The sequence below is a fragment of the Salvelinus fontinalis genome, chromosome 12 (genome assembly GCF_029448725.1).
Source record: "Salvelinus fontinalis isolate EN_2023a chromosome 12, ASM2944872v1, whole genome shotgun sequence".
In the NCBI taxonomy this organism is placed as follows: domain Eukaryota; kingdom Metazoa; phylum Chordata; class Actinopteri; order Salmoniformes; family Salmonidae; genus Salvelinus; species Salvelinus fontinalis.
Genome location: NC_074676.1, coordinates 5,797,394 through 5,816,608, shown reverse-complemented (window position 1 = coordinate 5,816,608; position 19,215 = coordinate 5,797,394). Strand labels below are relative to the sequence as shown.

The 19,215-nt window shown below is 42.3% G+C and overlaps 1 protein-coding gene across 3 annotated transcripts in view; it reads left to right on the top strand.

Annotated features, from left to right (window-relative positions):
* The window catches only part of shank2b (SH3 and multiple ankyrin repeat domains 2b), a 185,432-nt gene that overhangs the window by 22,888 nt on the left and 143,329 nt on the right, over positions 1 to 19,215 (top strand). For all 3 annotated transcript variants that reach the window (XM_055939507.1, XM_055939509.1, XM_055939508.1), the window contains exons 3-7: positions 11,617 to 11,841; positions 14,485 to 14,691; positions 16,111 to 16,182; positions 17,177 to 17,285; positions 17,882 to 18,033. In XM_055939507.1, the coding sequence (XP_055795482.1) occupies positions 11,623 to 11,841; positions 14,485 to 14,691; positions 16,111 to 16,182; positions 17,177 to 17,285; positions 17,882 to 18,033 (759 nt within the window). In that variant the 5' untranslated portion in view covers positions 11,617 to 11,622. The remainder of the gene's footprint in view (positions 1 to 11,616; positions 11,842 to 14,484; positions 14,692 to 16,110; positions 16,183 to 17,176; positions 17,286 to 17,881; positions 18,034 to 19,215) is intronic.

The window sequence follows — 19,215 nt, the reverse complement described above, 5'->3', positions numbered from 1 at the left end:
AACAGCTTTTTTGTTAGTAGAGTATTTAACTGTCTTAAAATACAGTTCAATTTCTTTTTGTAGGGTAAGAAAATGTGTTTTTTTGTTTGTAAATTTACATTTGTGTATATGAAATTTGTCCAAAAGAATAATGAAATTAATTATGTAAAAATGTTTCAGCTTATTTCTATCGTATGTAAAGAATCCAAACAGTACATCTCTCCACAATACTGTAAAATCTTCATAAATGTGTTCAATTATAAACCTACTGATGTCTTGCCACAGTTTTCTTACATGAATACAATGCCAAAAAAAGATGCAACACTGTTTCTGGGTGGTCATTACAAAAGGAGCAATTTGAGTTGATGTTTTCCTTAAACTTCTTCATATAGTGGTTGGCAGGGTAATATTTATGAATCATTTTAAAGGAAACTTCCTTAATTTTGTTAACAAGTAGGTATGTGTGTGGCAACATCCAAACTTTTTTCCAACAGATATTATCAATAAATCCAGTCCAATAAGGCATGACATAAGGTATAGATACAACATCCTGCTGAGACAAGGTTCGTATCGCTCTGTTGTTGAATGGACCAAAAGAGAAACACATCTTTCCTACTGCTGAGTCAACAGGGTCAATAGAAGGTAGGCTCTGAGGGTCAGGTCTTGACACGTTCCTGAATAACAGAACAACACCTGAGGGAATGGCGTCTAAAACAATTGCAAAATCTTTAGGTGTTACAGGGACCTTGTACAGAGATAAGAATTCCTTATAACTGAGTAAAAGACCCTCTGCATTTACCAGTTGGCTCACCAATAGGATATTATTTCTGAACCAATATTCTAAAAACAAAGAAGTATTTTTATACAATATATCCCGATTATTCCATATATAATATCTGTGTGGAGAAAAATGTGTTATAAATTAAGGACCATGATAAGAAAACCTGCCGATGAAAAGCAGAAAGTTTCACTGGAACTTTGTCAATATTATAATTGCAAAACAACATGAAGGTAAGGCCACCAAAAGTAGAGAAGACATGATGAGGAATAAATTCCAGATAGAAGTGGGTTTTCTTAGGAATTGTTTTATCCAATTGATCTTAAAAGTATTACTTAAAGTAGTAAAGTCCAGAAAATTCAGTCCACCATTCTCATAAGTGTTCATTACAACAGTTTCCCTCATGTAATGGGTACGGTTTCTCCACAGAAAGTTGAAAAGCATCTGGTCTATCTCCTTGCTTATTTTACTGTCAAGATATAAAGATAGAGCGCCATATGTTAGTCTAGAGAAACCTTCAGCCTTGCTTATTAGGACTCTTCTGTTTAAAGATAAGTCCCTCTGTAGCCATTGATTTAGCTTCTTCTGGGTTTTTTTAATAAGAGGGTTAAAATGTAGTATGCCTCTAGACTTCTGATCCTTGGTAATGGTTATGCCTAAATATGTAAGTTCTTCTTTTACTGGAATACCACAATATGAAGGTGTCACACAATCTTTGACAGCTATGAGTTCACATGTATTAATGTTAAGATATAGACCAGACACTTTGGAAAAGGATTGTATCACATTGATCGATATGGGAATTTGGTTAGCGTCTTTCAAAAAAGTGTAGTATCATCAGTCAGCTGGCTTGTAATAATTTCTTTACCAGCTATGGAAATACCTTGTACAGGACTATTATTTAAAGAATTTGCAAGAAGTTGGGTGATTAATAAAAATCCCCCAAAACTTTTTTAAAAGTTAGTAGTTCCAACAGAAGTTTCACTTGAATGACGCTCTCAGTCGTAATTTCAAGTGGGAAACTCGGAGAAAATGTTGTTAGCCGAGTTGTGAAGTTTCGCCACTGACCTTTGACCTTTTCGACAAGTCTGTTTTTGACAACTACAAACTCATCAATATGCATTATCAGATCAAATTGTCACATGCGCTGAATACAACAAGTGTAGACTATACTGTGAAATGCTTACTTACGAGACCTTAACCAACAATCCAGAGTTTTAAAAAGTAAGTAAGAAAAATGTGCTAAATAAACGAAAGGGGAAATAGTAACACAATAATATTTCAATAACGAATATGGGTACCAGTACCGTGTCAATGTGCAGGGGTACGGGTGACTCGGGTTAATGTAGGTAGGCGTAAAGTGACTATGCATAGATAATAAACAGAGAATAGCAGCAGTGTATGTGAAGAGTGTGAAGGAATGTGAATGTGTGTGCAGGGCGTCAATATGCATGTGTGTGTGTGTGTGTGTGTGTGTGTGTGTGTGTGTGTGTGTGTGTGTGTGTGTGTGTGTGTGTGTGTGTGTGTTGGTGTCAGTGTACTATGTGTGATTGTGTGGTTAGTGAGTGAGTCCAGTGAGTGTACATCGAGCCTGTGCAAGAGAGTCAGTGCAAAAAAATTATAAATAAAATAAGAGGGTCAATGTAAATAGTCCGGGTAGCCATTTGATTAACTGTTTTTCTATAATAAAAAAAAAGAAGTTTTTTTTATTTTTTTAAATTTAAAAAAATGTTATCCCATTTTCTCCCCAATTTTTGTGGTATCCAATCGCTAGTAATTACTATCTTGTCTCATCGCTACAACTCCCGTACGGGCTCGGGAGAGACGAAGGTCGAAAGCCATGCGTCCTCCGAAGCACCACCCAACCAAGCCGCACTGCTTCTTAACACAGCGCCCCTCCAACCCGGAAGCCAGCCGCACCAATGTGTCGGAGGAAACACTGTGTACCTGGCCCCCTTGGTTAGCGCGCACTGCGCCCGGCCCGCCACAGGAGTCGCTGGAGCGCGATGAGACAAGGATATCCCTACCGATGATGGTGTTGATGTGAGCTATGACCAGCATTTCCTAGCTACAATGCTACGGGCGGTTGTCATTTAGGCTGGTTACCTTGGCGTTCTTGGCACAAGGACTATGGTGGTCAGCTTGAAACATGTAGGTATTACAAACTGGGTCACGGGGAGGTTGTAAATGTCAGTGAAGACACTTGCCAGCTGGCCAGGGCAAGCTCTGAGTTAGTTTGTCTAAATAAACGTTGTTGTACAATTAAAGGTCAAAAACACTACATTTCAAAACAGTCAGCAATAATCTAATGAGTTCAGGGCTTGTGAAGTTATACAAAGGGTAAATTCGGAAAGTATTCAGACCCCTTGACTTTTTCCACATTTTGTTACGTTACAGCCTTATTCTGAAATTGATCAAATATTTTTTTCTCTCATCAATCTACACACAATACTCAATAATGGCAAAGCAAAAAGAAAGTGCCAATGTATTACAAATTTAAAACTGAAATATTACTTAACTATTTAGACCCTTTACTCAGTACTTTGTTGAATAGCCTTTGGCACGAATTACAGCCTCAAGTCTTCTTGGGTTTGGTGCTACAAGATAGGCACACCTCTATTTGTGGAGTTTCTCCCCATTCTTCTCTGCAGATTCTCTCAAGCTCTGTCAGGTTGGATGGGGAGCGTCGCTGCACAGATATTTTCAGGTCTCTCCAGAGATGTTCAATTGGGTTCAAGTCCGGTCTCTGGCTGGGCCACTCAAGGACATTCAGAGACTCCTGCGTTGTCTTGGCTGTGTGCTTAGGGTCGTTATCCTGTTGGAAGGTGAACCTTCGCCCCAGTCTGAGGTCCTGAGCGCTCTGGAGAAGCTTTTCATCAAGGATCTCTCTGTACTATGCTCCAACTTTCCCTCGATCCTGACTAGTCTCCCAGTCCCTGCCGCTGAAAAACATCCCCACAGCATGATGCTGCCACCACCGTGCTTCACCGTAGGGTTGGTGCCAGGTTTCCTCCAGATGTGATGCTTGGCTTTCAGGCCAAAGAGTTCAATCTTGGTTTCATCAAACCAGAGAATCTTGTTTCTCATGGTCTGAGAGTCCTTTCGGTGCTGATCTGAGCCTCGACTCAATCCTGTCTTGGAGCTCTGCAGACAATTCCTTCGACCTCATGACTTGCTTTTTGCTCTGACATATCCTGTCAACTGTGGGACCTTATATAGACAGGTCTGTGCATTTCCAAGTCATGTCCAGTCAATTGAGTTTACCACAGGTGGACGCCAAACAAGTTGTTGAAACATCTCAAGGATGATCAATGGAAACATGATGCAGCTGAGCTCAATTTCGAGTCTCATAGCAAAGGGTCTGAATGCTTATGTATTTGCTAATATAAAAAAAAAAAAAATCTGTTTTCGCTTTGTCATTATAGGATATTGTGTGTAGATTGATTTATCCATTTTAGAATAAGGCTGTAACAAAATGTGGAAAAAGTGAAGGGGTCTGAGTACTTTCTGAATGCACTGTAAGCCTTCCGCAGCCATAAGACCCACTAATCATTTATTTAATTTAATCAAAATAGTTTAACCTGTTTTTATGTTGTTGCAATAATCACTAATCTGGCTTTCAAGTCTGTCTATGAAAATGCCCTTTTTTGTTACGAATTGAACTAGAACCACATTGACTAATAATGACTAACTTCTTGTAGCAGGCGTTAGGCTATAGAAAATGAACACAGGTCTCATCAACAATCTCCCAAGCCCACGTGCTAGTGATTAGCCAGCTAATCTTGATATTTCAAGTATAGTCAACTTGGATCTATTTGCTAGCTAACAAGGTTGAACAGTTGAGCTGTTATGAAAACACCCTTCTGTCTGTCTCCAACTGCTTGAAAGGCAAGTTAGCCTGTCCACTTTGTTCAGATGTTGAAATCAAATGGCCTACCTTATTTCTCAGAATGAGAACGAGTTGCCAATTCCTTATACAATTGTGTTTTATGCTTATTGCACATTTATAAAACAGCCTAGACAACTAGTATAGCAGTCTTTGGCTAAAATGCTGCTAGCGGTACGTGGTACCCCAATGCTGTGCACAACGAACTGGGCATTCATTTTCCAGAATTAATGCTCATTAATACTCTCGCTTTAGTAGTGTCTGCTCTGCGCACAATTTCAGTAGTTGAGACATAAAAGGGGTATCGTTAGAAAAGTTCACTTCTCTATTACAGTAAAAAAAAGTGTTTCGGTGTCCATATGACCGATTCTTCTGTTGGACCAAACCTCAAATGCAAATAGCTGAAATAGTTGAAACCGCTTGTAAGAGAGGAAGGTCTCTTAACTTTGTTGAGAGGCAGGGGGAGGGGCTTGGTGTGTGTGTAAACCATAGAGGAAGAGGCGAAGCGAGAGGTTTCAGTCTTGCTAAAGTAGGTCCAAAATAAGGCCAATGCATTTCTATGGACTTATTTTGGACCTTAGCGTGTCGTCTGCCTTCCGCCTTTGGGACAACAAGTACCATTGTTAGGGCGGAGACGTGTATCTTGTAATTTAATACAGATCTCTGGTGTAAATGGGAATGTGCACACAGCACAAAGGGGCGAAGGGGAGGAGACCAAAAATACAACATGAGAACAAGCAGACATAAACGCTCATAAAAACAAGAGCCCGACTCTGAGTACGCGTCCTGAACTCAGGCGAGCAAAACCTTGAGACTTCCTTAATATTAGAGACTTCCTTAATATTAGAGATTGTTCATGAGTTGTTGTTGACAGAGAATAAGAGAATTGTTCTGACTTCAAAACCACAATAATGATGGATTTATGGTTCCGAAGAACATGGCTGATGTTTTACATTCTCCCAACCAATTGTGCAATCCTGTTATTATTTTTTGGGCATTTTGAGTAACTTATTTTTTAACTTATTGTGTACATAATGTTGCTGCTACCGTCTCTCAGAAAATCGATTTCTCACCGCGCACTGGAAGAAGCTTTTTCCTTTAATGAGTCCAACGAGAAGGATATCCTGCTTTCACTGGAACAGGCCCCGATCCACGCCTTTTGCGTGAGGAAAAGACGCCGGAAAAGGGGACGCAGATCGGGGATCCTTCTGAGAATCCGGAGGCGAGCGAGCAAACTCCCAATGCCTTCCATTCTTCTTGCTAACGTGCAGTCTTTGGAAAATAAAATTGATGATCTACTATTAAGATTATCCTACCAATGGGACATTAAAAACTGTAACATCTTATGTTTCACCGAGACGTGGCTGAACGACGAAACAGACAATATAGAGCTGGCGGGATATTCCATGCACCGGCAGAACAGAGGCGCTACCTCTGGTAAGACGAGGGGTGGGGGCGTGTGTCTTTTTGTCAATAACAGCTGGTGCGCGATGTCTAATATTAAAGAAGTCTCGAGGTATTGCTCGCCTGAGGTAGAGTGCCTTATGATAAGCTGTCGACCACACTATCTACCAAGAGAGTTCTCATCTGTGTTATTAGTAGCCGTCTATTTACCACCACAAAGCAAAGCTGGCGCTAAAACCGCTCTCAACCAACTCTATAAGGCCATAAGCAAAGAAGAAAATGCTCACCCAGAAGCGGCGCTCCTAGTGGTCGGGGACTTTAATGCAGGCAAACTTAAATCAGTTTTACCACATTTTTACCAGCATGTCACATGTGCAACCACAGGAAAACATTTTTAGACCCCCTTTACTCCATACACAGAGATGCATACAAAGCTCTCCCCCGCCCTCCATTTGGCAAATCTGACCATAATTCTATCCTCCTGATTCCTGCTTACAAGCAAAAACTAAAGCAGGAAGTACCAGTGACTCGCTTAATAAGGAAGTGGTCAGATGACGCGGATGCTACACTACAGGACTGTTTTGCTAGCACAGACTGGAATATGTTCCGGGATTCATCCAACGACATTGAGGAATACACCACCACAAACATCGGCTTCATCAATAAGTGCATCGATGACGTCGTCCCCACAGTGACTGTATGTACATTTCCCAACCAGAAGCCATGGATTACAGGCAACATCGGCATCGAACTAAAGGCTAAAGCTGCTGCTTTCAAGGAGCGGGAGTCTAATCCAGACGCTTATAAGAAATTTTGCTATGCCCACAGATGAATCATCAAACAAGCAAAGCGTCAATACAGGATTAAGATTGAATCAAACTACACCGGCTCTGATGCTCGTCGGATGTGGCAGGGCTTGAAAACTATTACGCACTACAAAGGGAAACACAGACGCGAGCTGCCCAGTGACGCGAGCCTACCAGACGAGCTAAATGCCTTTTATGCTAGCTTCGAGTTAAGCAACGCTGAAGCATGCACGAGAGCACCAGCTGTTCTGGATGACTGTGATAACGCTTTCGATAGCCGATGTGAACAAAACCTTTAAACAAGTTAACATTCACAAAGCCGCTGGGCCAGATAGATTACCAGGACTTCTACTCAAAGCGTGCGCGGAACAACTGTCAAGTGTCTTCACTGACATTTTCAAACTCTCCCTGATCAAGTCTGTAATACCTGCATGTTTCAAGCAGACCACCATAGTCCCTGTGCCCAAGGAAGCGAAGGTAACCTGCCTAAATGATTAGCGCCCGTGGCACTCACGTTGGTAGCCATGAAGTGCTTTGAAAGGCTGGTCATGGCTCACATCAACAGCATCCTCCCGGACACCCTAGACCCACTCCAATTCCCATAACGCCCCAACAGATCCAATCTCAATCGCACTCCACACTGCCCTTTCTCACCTGGACAAAAGGAACATCTATGTGAGAATGCTGTTCATTGACTACAGCTCAGCGTTCAACACCATAGTGCCCACGAAGCTCATCACTAAGCTATGGAGTCTGGGACTAAACACCTCCCTCTGCAACTGGATCCTGGACTTCCTGACGGGCCGCCCCCAGGTGGTAAGAGTAGGAAACAACACGTCTGCCACGCTGATCCTTAACACTGGGTCCCCACAGGGGTGTGTACTTAGTCCCCTCCTATATTCCCTGTTCACCAACGACTGCATGGCCAAACACGACTCCAACACCATCATTAAGTTTGCTGATGACACAACAGTGGTAGTCCTGATCATCGACAACGATGAGACGGCCTATAGGGAGGAGGTCAGAGAACTGTCAGTGTGGTGCCAGGACAGCAACATCTCCCTCAATGTGAGCAAGACAAAGGAGCGGATCGTGGACTACAGGAAAAGGCGGGCCGAACAGGCCCCCATTAACATCGATGGGGCTGTAGTGGAGCGGGTCGAGAGTTTCAAACTCCTTGGTGTCCACATCACCAACAAACTATCATGGTCCAAACATACCAAGGCAGTCGTGAAGAGGGCACGACAAAACCTTTTCCCCCTCAGGAGACTGAAAACATTTGTCATGGGTCCCCAGATCCTCAAAAAGTTATACAGCTGCACCATCGAGAGCATCCTGGCCGGTTGCATCACCGCTTGGTATGGCAACTGCTCGGCATCTGTCCCTAAGGCGCTAGAGAGGGTAGTGCAATCGGCTCAGTACATCACTGGGGCCAAGCTTCCTGCCATCCAGGACTTATATAATAGGCAGTGTCAGAGGTAAGCCCATAAAATTGGCAGAGACTCCAGTCACCAAGCTCTAAACTGTTTTCTCTGCTACCTCACTGCAAGCGGTACCGGAGCACCAAGTCTAGGACCAAAAGGCTCCTCAACAGCTTCTACCCCCAAGCCATTAGACTGCTGAACAATTATTAAAAATCGCCACTGGACAATTTACATTGACCCCACCCCCTGTTGTTTATTACCTATGCATAGTCACTTCGCCCCCACCTCCATGTACACATTACCTCAACTAGCCTGTACCCCTTCACACTGACTCTGTACCGGTGCCCCCTGTATATAGCCTCATTATTGTTATTCTTATTGTGTTACTTTTTATTATAACTTTTTATTTTAGCCTACTCTGTAAATATTTTCATCTTCTTGAACTGCAATGTTGGTTAAGGGCTTGTAAGTAAGCATTTATTGGTAAAGTCTACACTTGTATTCGGCGCATGTGGCAAATAAAGTTTGATTTGATTTATAGTTTCCCACTTACCACGAGCATGTGAATGCCCCGATAATACAACTGTAAACTATAACAAACAATTTTAACATTTCTACTCTAGTGTAATCTTTTGCATAACAACTGTGGAACATGTTTAGCTATAGGAATATGCTTGTACAGTACACGCTAGCAGCACAAGTAAACATTAGCAAACGTTCAAAATCTGTGTTTGGCGCCAAACGAGGGGATAGGAATCACGTCCCAATGATATCGCCTTTCTCCTGCAGTGTGCACTCACTCGTTCACTACTTCCCACAAATCTAAAAGCATTGGATTGGTGGAGACATGGGTGAGTGGAGGTTTCCATCTTATTTCTTATTCCAGCAAATTAATTTCATTTCAGTGAAGGGAAGAGAACAGGTGCACACTTTGGGAGTAAAGAAAGATAATTGGGATATAGCATCATCACAGTCCTGTTTGTATGCGTGTGGCGTTGTAATAAATGTATGGATCTGGGTGACCCTGTCTCTTCTCTCCTCTCTCATCTCTCCTCTCTCTTCTCCCTCAGTCCGATATCAGGCCCGACGTCCAGTGAGAAGGAGATAATCCACAGTGTGTGTGTGTGGGTGCGATGTCGTGTGTGCGTGCAACGCTGTGTGCATGTGTCTGTGTGGGATGTACACTGTGTTTGTATGTGTATCTGTGTCTGTAATTGTACAGATTTCTAGGTAACACCGTGTCCTCCATTCTCTCCCTCTCTCGCTCATCTCTTTTTCTCTTGCTGGCCTGACCAGTAGGGTATCATTCCTCGTTGCCTAATTTCCAGTGAGGAGGAGATGGACCAGAACTTTTGTGTGTGTGCGTGTGTATAAAGTACGCTGTGTAATATTTCTTTTCTCCTCTCTCTTCTCACTTCTCTTCTCTTCTTTCTCCCTTCCCTCCCCCAGCAACAGCGTAGTACGGTATCATGCCTCGAAGCCCAACGTTGAGTCCGGAGATGGCGTGTGTTTGTGTTAGTCTTTTATGTGTGAAGTACACTGTGTCGTTGTGTGTATCTGGGGTCGGTTACAGTATAATGAAGCCCTATAACACTGTGTCCTCTATCTCTGGCCCGACCACAGTAGATCCAGCATGCCTCGTAGCCAGACCTTCAGAGCTTGTACAGTTGAAGTCGGAAGTTTACATACACTTAGGCTGGAGTCATTAAAACTAGTTTTTTCAACCACTCCACAAATGTCTTGTTAACAAACTCTAGTTTTGGCAAGTCGGTTAGGACATCTACTTTGTGCATGACACAAGTAATTTTTTCAACAGTTGTTTACAGACAGATTATTTCACTTATAATTTACTGTATCACAATTCCAGTGGGTCAGAAGTTTACATACACTAAGTTGACTGTGCCTTTGAATAGCTTGGAAAATTCCAGAAAATTATGTAATGGCTTTAGAAGCTTCTGATAGGCTAATTGACATAATTTGAGTTAATTGGAGGTGTACCTATGGATGTATTTTAGTTCCCTTTTTTCAAATTCAGTGCCTTTTTGCTTGACATCATGGGAAAATCAAATGAAATCAGCCAAGACCTCAGAAAAAAAATTGTAGACCTCCACAGGTCTGGTTCATCCTTGGGAGCAATTTCAAAACGCCTCAAGGTACCACGTCCATCTGTACAAACAATAGTGCGCAAGTATAAACACCATGGGACCACGCAACCGTCATACCGCTCAGGAAGGAGACGTGTTCTGTCTCCTAGAGATGGACGTACTTTGGTGCGAAAAGTTGAAATCAATTCCTGAACAACAGCAAAGGACCTTGTGAAGATGCTGGAGGAAACAGGTACAAAGTAATTATATCCACAGTAAAACGAGTCCTATATCGACATAACCTGAAAGGCCACTGAGCAAGGAAGAAGCCACTGCTCCAAAACTGCCATACAAAAGCCAAATTACGGTTTGCAACTGCACATGGGGACAAAGATCGTACTTTTTCAGGAAATTTCCTCTAGTCTGATGAAAAACAAATAGAACTGTTTGGCCTTAATGACCATCGTTATGTTAGGAGGAAAAAGGGGGATGCTTGCAAGCTGAAGAACACCATCCCAACAGTGAAGCATGGGGGTGGCAGCATCATGTTGTGGGGGTGCTTTGCAGCAGGAGGGACTGGTGCACTTCGCAAAATAGATGGCATCATGAGGCAGGATAATTATGTGGATATATTGAAGCAGCATCTCAAGACATCAGTCAGGAAGGTAAAGCTTGGTCACAAATGGTTCTTCCAAATGGACAATGACCCCAAGCATACTTCCAAAGTTGTTGCAAAATGGCTTAAGGACAACAAAGTCAAGGTATTGGAGTGGCCATCACAAAGCCCTGACCTCATTCCTATAGAAAATGTGTGGGTAGAACTGAAAAAGTATGTGCGAGCAAAGAGGCCTACAAACCTGACTCAGTTACACCAGCTCTGTCAGGAGGAATGGGCCACAATTCACCCAACTTATTGTGGAAGCTTGTTAAAGCAATTTAAAGGCAATGCTACCAAATACTAATTGAGTGTATGTAAACTTCTGACCCACTGGGAATGTAATGAAAGAAATAAAAGTTGAAATAAATCATTCTCTCTACTATTATTCTGACATTTCACATTCTTAAAATAAAGTGGCGATCCTAACTGACCTAAAACAGGGGATTTTTACTAGGATTAAATGTCAGGAATTGTGAAAAACTGAGTTTAAATGTATTTGGCTAAGGTGTATGTAAACTTCCAACTTCAACTGTATGTGTGTTAGCAGTATATACTGTATAATGTACACTGTGTAGCACTGTCTCCTCTCTCCAATAGAGTATCATGCCTCGGAGTCCTACGTCCAGTGAGGAGGAAATGGCCCAGAGTGTCTCTGACGGGTCTGGAGGTTTTGAGACAGACAGCTCCAAGGAAGAGGCTGGCCATGGAGGACTTGGAGGGGAAAGGGCCAGCAGAAGGACCGACAGGAGGGCAGAGAAGGATAAGGCCGCCCGCAGGGAGTCACTGGTCTTCTGTGTGGTCATCCCTGACCTGCAGCAGTCTGTGAGTATACACTTCTGTCTCATTAAACTATGTTCTTATCATACTGCAGGAATATGCCATCTAAATCCAGTTCAAAGCCAAAACGTAAGCACGTTTCACTTTCCATTTGTGTTGTCATACCTGACCGACAGCAATCCGTGAGTAGGGACAGGGAGATTGTATATATATATTTTTTAATATTAGTCATTTAGTCGACAGCCTTATCCAGAGTGACTTACAATCAGTGCATTCAACTAAAATAGTTAAAACAATGAAGAAACTTGAAAACGAAAAGGAGAGCCTCACACTCCATGAGTTCAAAAGCAATAATTGAATAATCAACGTTTCGACAGACAAGCTGTCTTCATCAGGGTATAATGACAAACACGGCGGGTCACTAGTTTATATAGTTTGGAAGGACACTCACAGGTGTCTGTAATCATGGCCGGGTGTGGAACAACGACCACATCACAATCATTACAAGTAAAACATCTTCAAAAAAACCACCAGCTATCTGCCAAATCAGTGCTAATGAGAGTAGAAAAATAATTGGGATGCTTCATGCTGGTTGGAATTACGACACACCGGTAGTTGTTTCTGCAGTTTGTTACTGTGTGTTGCTTATATGAAAGACTGAACCCGAGGCTAGTAAAATTGTAAGTAAAGCACAAAGCTGTTAAAAAAAACGAGGTCATAGCAATTGTGGGATATTTGCGCCAACCTAGCTGCATACAGTCAATGTGAAAGAGCGAGCTACAATTGCTATGTACTGTATAATGTATAAACTGAAAGTCAGACTGTTCTCAGCCAAGCAATTAGATAAGATACAGTGCCTTCAGAAAGTATTCACACCCCTTGACTTTTTCCACATTTTGTTATGTTACAGCCTGAATTTATTATGGATGAAATTTCGTTTTTTTTCCACTGACCTACACACAATACTCCATAATGTCAGAGTGATATTATGATTTTTTAAAAATGTTTACAACTGAATAAAAACTGAAAAGCTGAGATGTATTGAGTTAATAAGTATTCAACCCCTTTGTTGTGGCGAACCTAAATAGGTTCAGGAGTAACAAATGTGCTTAGCAAGTCACCCAATGTATTGCATGGACTCACTCTGTGTGCAATAATATTATTTAACATGGTTTTTGAATGACTACCTCATCTCCGTACCCCACACACACAATTATCTTTAAGGTCCCTCAGTCGAGCAGTGAATTTCAAACACAGAATCAACCACAAAGACCAGGGAGGTTTTCCAATGCCTCTCAAAAAAGGGCACCTATTGGTAGATGGGTAAAAAATGAAAAAGCAGACATTGAATATCCCTTTGAGCATGGTGAAGTTATTAATTACGCTTTGGGTAGTGTATCATGTTATGGGAATGCTTGTAATCGTTAAGAACTGTGGAGTTTTTCAGGATAAAAAGGAAATGGAATAGAGATAAGCACAGGCAAAATCCTAGAGGAAAACCTGGTACAGTGCGCTTTCCATTAGACATTGTAGATTAATTTACCTTTCAGCAGGACAATAACGTAAAACACAAGGCCAAATCTACACTGGAGTTTCTTACCAAGAAGACAGTGAATGGCCGAGTTACAGTTTTGACTACAATCTACTTGAATATCTATGGCAAGACCTGAAAATCGTTGTCTAGCAATGATCAACAATTAACTCGACAGAGCTTGAAGAAATCTGAAAAGGATAATGGGCAAATGTTGCATAATCCAGGTGTGGAAAGCTCTTAGAGATTTACCCAGAAAGACACATAGCTGTAATCGCTGCTAAAGGTGCTTCTACAAAGTATTGACTCAGGGGTGTGAATACTTACATACATGAGATATTTCTATATTTCCTTTTCAATACATTACGGCATTTTTTCAAAAAAATTTTTTTGTCTGTTGTCGTTATGGGGCGTCGGGTGTAGAAATGTATAATTTAATCCATTTTGAATTCAGGCTGTAACACGACATAATGCGGAGTACGTCGCGGCATATGAATACTTTCCGAAGGCACTGTAAGTAAGAGGGAGAAAGAAAGCAATTGAAAATCGTTAGCTCGGTTATTCAGCCACAAAACACACCTTTTCTCGCTGAGAAGAAGTGCTGTTGTTTTTCTAAATTCCTTATCAGAAATGAACATGCCCTCTCATATAAACCCCCCAGGATTGTCTGGATGACAGCATAATCCATTGCTATAATCCTTACTAATTGATTGAGCTGATTCCAGTTATTGTTTTCTTCCACCAATACTGTGTAGTGCTGCACCTCTGCCAAATGACTTCATGAATATGGAATGATCATTTTTGTCCAGCTTCTGTTGGGAAGAGGCTAGCTAATTACTGAAACAGAATATCACGAGTAGACATTTCCATACTGTTCTATACAGGACTTCCTAGTCTATTCTACTGTAAATAAAATACTATATTCACAGCCATTGTCTCACTGGCAGGGAGACGTGTGCTATTGTTTGTCCCCGTCCATCTGTTACCACCTGCTGCCAGAATGGAACATCTGCATGTGTGTGTTAGAAGCAGAAACGTATGCTTTTAAAACCCAACGCCACCTGTCTTCTAATGTTTTGGAGCAGAAATGTATGTTTAAACTCCAGGTTTGGTATGTTAGCGTGATCTTTGCATATGTTGTCTTTGTTTTGGAGCAGACATGTATGAGGTTTAAACCCGAGGCCACCGTATGGGTTGCTAAACAGCAGATCCTGTGTACACTGACCCAGACGTTGAGGGACGTGCTGAACTATGGCCTGTTTCAGCCCGCTGTGGAGGGCCGCATGTCTGGTTTCCTGGACGAAGAGCGCCCCCTCAAAGACTACCCTACTCCCACCAGCATCAAGGGGGTTCCAACTCTGGAGGTACAGTAAAAGTACTGCGTTGATCCATCCCTCAGGTCCAGCCCTAACCCTAGCCCTAGTCCTAACTCTAACCCTCAGACTAACTCACCCACCAGCAGCAAAAGGATCCCAACTCTGGTGGTACAGAAAAAGTGCTGCCCATATTAGTCTGTATTATTAAACACACATCCATCACTGATTGCTTCACAACATACAGTACCTTCATCAGGCTATTACGTTTTGATCAAAGAGTGGATCTTCGTCTTGTCAAATAGATGCGCCCCTGGCTCAAAACCATTATACTAGCCTGTAAAGTATGTGGCCGAGCAATCGTGTGTGCATGGCAGGCCCTACTTAAATGTATCCAGTACTGCTCCATCCCTCAAGTCCAGTCCTCCTGTATTGGCAAACGTACGTCACTGATTGCTCTACAACATACCTTTATTAGGCAAGCGCAATGTTATGGATTGTGTGTGTGTGTGCCCTACTTCCTACATCCAGCACTGCTCCATCCCTGAGGTCCAGTAACACAGCACTGGGCACGCTGCTGAACCCCAACCAGGGGTGCTGTATAAGCACTTCTCCTGGTTGATCATTATCAAAGAATCTAATCTGTAGAAAATTCTGCCACTTAATGAATGATCTAGGGACTGCATCGCTAGAATAAGTCTTGTTTTCCAAACAGCTCAGCTGGATTGTGATGAGGCGGCATAGCTGGAAACTCCATTCTTGGCTCCCTCTCGCTGTTCTTTGTTCTGTATAGCCTCAGTCAGTGGTCCCCTGGTATCACTAGTACTTCATTACTGCCTGCCTGGGTGATATTTTCTAGTATAGTACACCTTAGTTACTTAGTATTAGACGTATGGATCACCCATTCTGGGGCAGTATTCATAAAGTGTCTCAGAGAATTTGTGATCAGTTTTGCCTTTAAGATCATAACTGAGTCTTTATAGAACAATGACATGGACAGGGGGGGGGGACCTGATCCTAGATCAGCACTCCTACAATACGCTGAGATGATTTTGTGAATATGGGCCCTGGGTATGATTGTGAAGTAGTCTTTTTTGAGTCTCCTTTCGACAGTTTTGTTATAAGAGCAAGGTCTACCAACAACGCAATTTGAAAGTTTCCATAGATTAAAAAAAATCCTCTTGGCTCCCTCTCTCTGCGTTGTTCTATATAAGCCCAGTCAGTGGTCCCCTGGTATCGCTAGTACTGAAGTCTTAGTTACTGCCTGCTCCTTCTACTGGTAGTTGTACACCTTACTTAGTATTGAATATATAGATCACCAGTATCAGTGGTGCAGGGTATGATTATGTCTGTTTTAGTTAGTCGGGATCATTACGAGATGATTATAAGAGGCGTTATAGGGTGTTCATGCTCATGATTAGTATTACAATGCATTACAGCATTACCATTTTTCTCTTCTCCTATTTACAGTTCCGTTACAAGAGCAGGGTCTACCAGCAGCCCAATGTAAACGAAAAGCAGATTGCCAAAATCCACACGCAGGTGAGCAAAATAAATGAGACTTTATATTCCTTTTTCACTTCTTCTTTCAAATGCCTTTGAATATCTATTGCTGATGTCATCTATTGTATTGGATCAGGTGAAAGCTATATCTTGGACCCTTTTCACACTTTATATCCGTCAATGATGGAACCGTGCTGAAAAGAGCAATGTGAAAAAGACAATATTAGCCGCAGTAGAGTACGGCTCAGGTCATTACAGTCGTGTGAGAAAATGATATTAATAACGGCGCTTGTCTCTGAGATTTTCATTGTATTATGAGCGAAAGAACATCTCAGGGCCTTTCTCTGCAATACTGATCAAATCAATACACTATTCGGCTACAAGCTGAATATAAAGTGTGAATTATTGAAGTGCATCATTTCATGGGCTCAATATTCAGCAGGTATGTATTTTAACACATAGAACAGGACGGATTATTGGATTAAGACAGAAAACGACTGAGTCCAGGAGAATTCCTATCACTGTCCGTCTGGATCAAACGGGAATGCCACACTAAATAATTCACCCATCAAATTCCATTCCTGCTGTTTTCCCTGTTCTTTCAAGTCCACTTCTTCCTTTATGTGTGTTCGTGCGCGCGTGTGTGGTGTGTGTGTTGGAGTTGTTCAAGGTGTGTGTACTGTGGCTGTGTCAGAGTGCCCTGGTCAGCGTCAGTCGCCCTGTAGTGTCTCTGTCCTGCCTGAAGGCTGCAGGCGAGCCTCTCTTCCTCTCGGCCTGGCACTGTTCAGCTCAGCTCAGCTCTGGGACCTGCTCTCTTAGCTATTTATAACTGGCCTGGAAAGCAGCACATGTGTCCCTGGTCCCTGGGAAAGCACCATGTGAAGAACAGCAGTGCAGAGACCTGTGTAACCATCATCTGACCTCCCTACTGTACCAACCTCCCTGTCCCTGTATCACGCCCCCCCCCCCCCCCCCCCCCCCCCCCCCCCCCCACTCACTCTCTCTCTCTTTCTCTGCTCCCTCCTACTCCTAGGCCAACTATAGGAAATTCATGGACCACATTCAGCATCACCAGCTGGATAAAGTGGCAAAGATGCTGGAGAAAGGCCTCGACCCCAACTATCATGACCCTGATACTGGTGGTACGCCCCTCTCACACACACACACACACACACACAATGAGAACTTGTTCTCAACTAGCCTACCTGGTTAAATAAAGGTGAAAAAAAAAACACACACACACACACACACACACACACACACACACACACACACACACACACACACACACACACACACACACACACACACACACACACACACACACACACACACCTAGGCTCTTAATCAATATTGTGATGTGCACCTCATGTTGTATTATACAGCAGCTGCTGCTTAGAAGCAAACAGTGTCTGAATAAATTATGAATGGCTTAGTTTACTGAAAAAGGAAATTAGAGATCAGCTCACCTCAAATGTTTTTAAAGTCTCAATTGCTTGTGTTTTTGTGCACCTTTATTCTGTGGGACCTATAGGGCTGGTTTCCAGGACAAAGTCTAGTCCTAGACTACAAAGTTATTTCGCTAGCCGTTCTTCATTGAACATGCCTTCTATTCCAGAATTAGCCTTCTATTCCAGGAAACTTACCCAACGCATTTTCTTTGATGATGTTCATACGTCATGTTTTAAGAAACATCCGTGACACTAAACAACACCATGTCGTGTGTTTTGTTTCGTAGAAACTCCACTGACCTTCGCAGCCCACCTTTACGACGTGGAGCAGGTCATCGTTGTATTGAAACAAGGCGGTGCACATCTGGACTTCAGGTCACAGGACGGGATGACGGCTCTCCACCATGCGGTCAGGGCCAAGAATCAGGCCGCGCTGAAGGTTAGCCAGTATCTCTATGCCTTTTACAGCTTCTATAAAGTCGGCCACAATTCCCCGCTCTACCCCTTCCCCTTGGCTTTACCCTTTGATGTGTGCAGATCTGTATGGGTGAAGCAATATAGTGGAACATCCACCACCACTGCTTCTCTCTAGACCCTTCAGATCTGCAAACGTAGAAGGGTTAGGACCAAGGATATGGGAAAAGAGAGAGAATTGGTATCGACCGATACCTTTAGATTTTTCGAAACAATCTATCCCATAACAAATCAAACTATATTTGTCACATGCGCCGAATACAAAAAGTGTAGACCTTACCGTGAAATGTTTACTTACAAGCCTTTATTAACCAACATCCCACATATAGGAGTCATAATTGACAATGTCCTACGCATAACATATGTGAACGACCACCTGGATTTGGTCGTATGTAGCAAAATTTGAAATTGTGTTTTTTTTACATTGGATAAAAATAGAGACTCATAGCTACAACATGGTATATCGTACACTGCAGTTGAGGAACAATGGGAAAGTCATTGAGTTTGAGTTAATTTTTATTTTTACAGGGACAGTGCACATTAATCAAAGTTTTAGTAAAAGTGCCGGTTTTAGCCAACCGGCTAATTTTCAACCGCAGTCCCTGGGTAGGTTTTTAAAAACAATTGCAATACAGACATTTAATGAGCAGTGAGCACACGCAGAGCAACATAGGACAAGCAAGACATAGCATGCAGACAGAGCAACATAGGACAAGCAAGACATAGCATACAGACAGAGCAACATAGCACAAAAGCAACAAGACAAAACCCATAAAAGCAACAAAGTGTTTCCACACCTCACAAGCTACAGACAACAGACAACATGGAAAGCAGCAATACACAGCTAGGGATTATGTTCACAAATCTGATTGACCTTTAGCCATGTCTTCTTGTTTTTTGGGAAAGTGTGATAGGTGGTGTAATTCTGCTTCGAAGTTGAAGTTGATAAACTTGTAACATCACTTTTGAGATAATGGTCTTTGCATGTTTTGGTACACCTACTGGAGAGCTCTTCTTTGTCTACACCTATTCAGCATTGTTCACACCCAGATACTTTATGTCTATGTCCCGGGAAATTCTCTTGTCACCTACAACCTCATTCTAATCGATCCCGAAGTAGCTTACGGACAATGTCAAATGTGATATA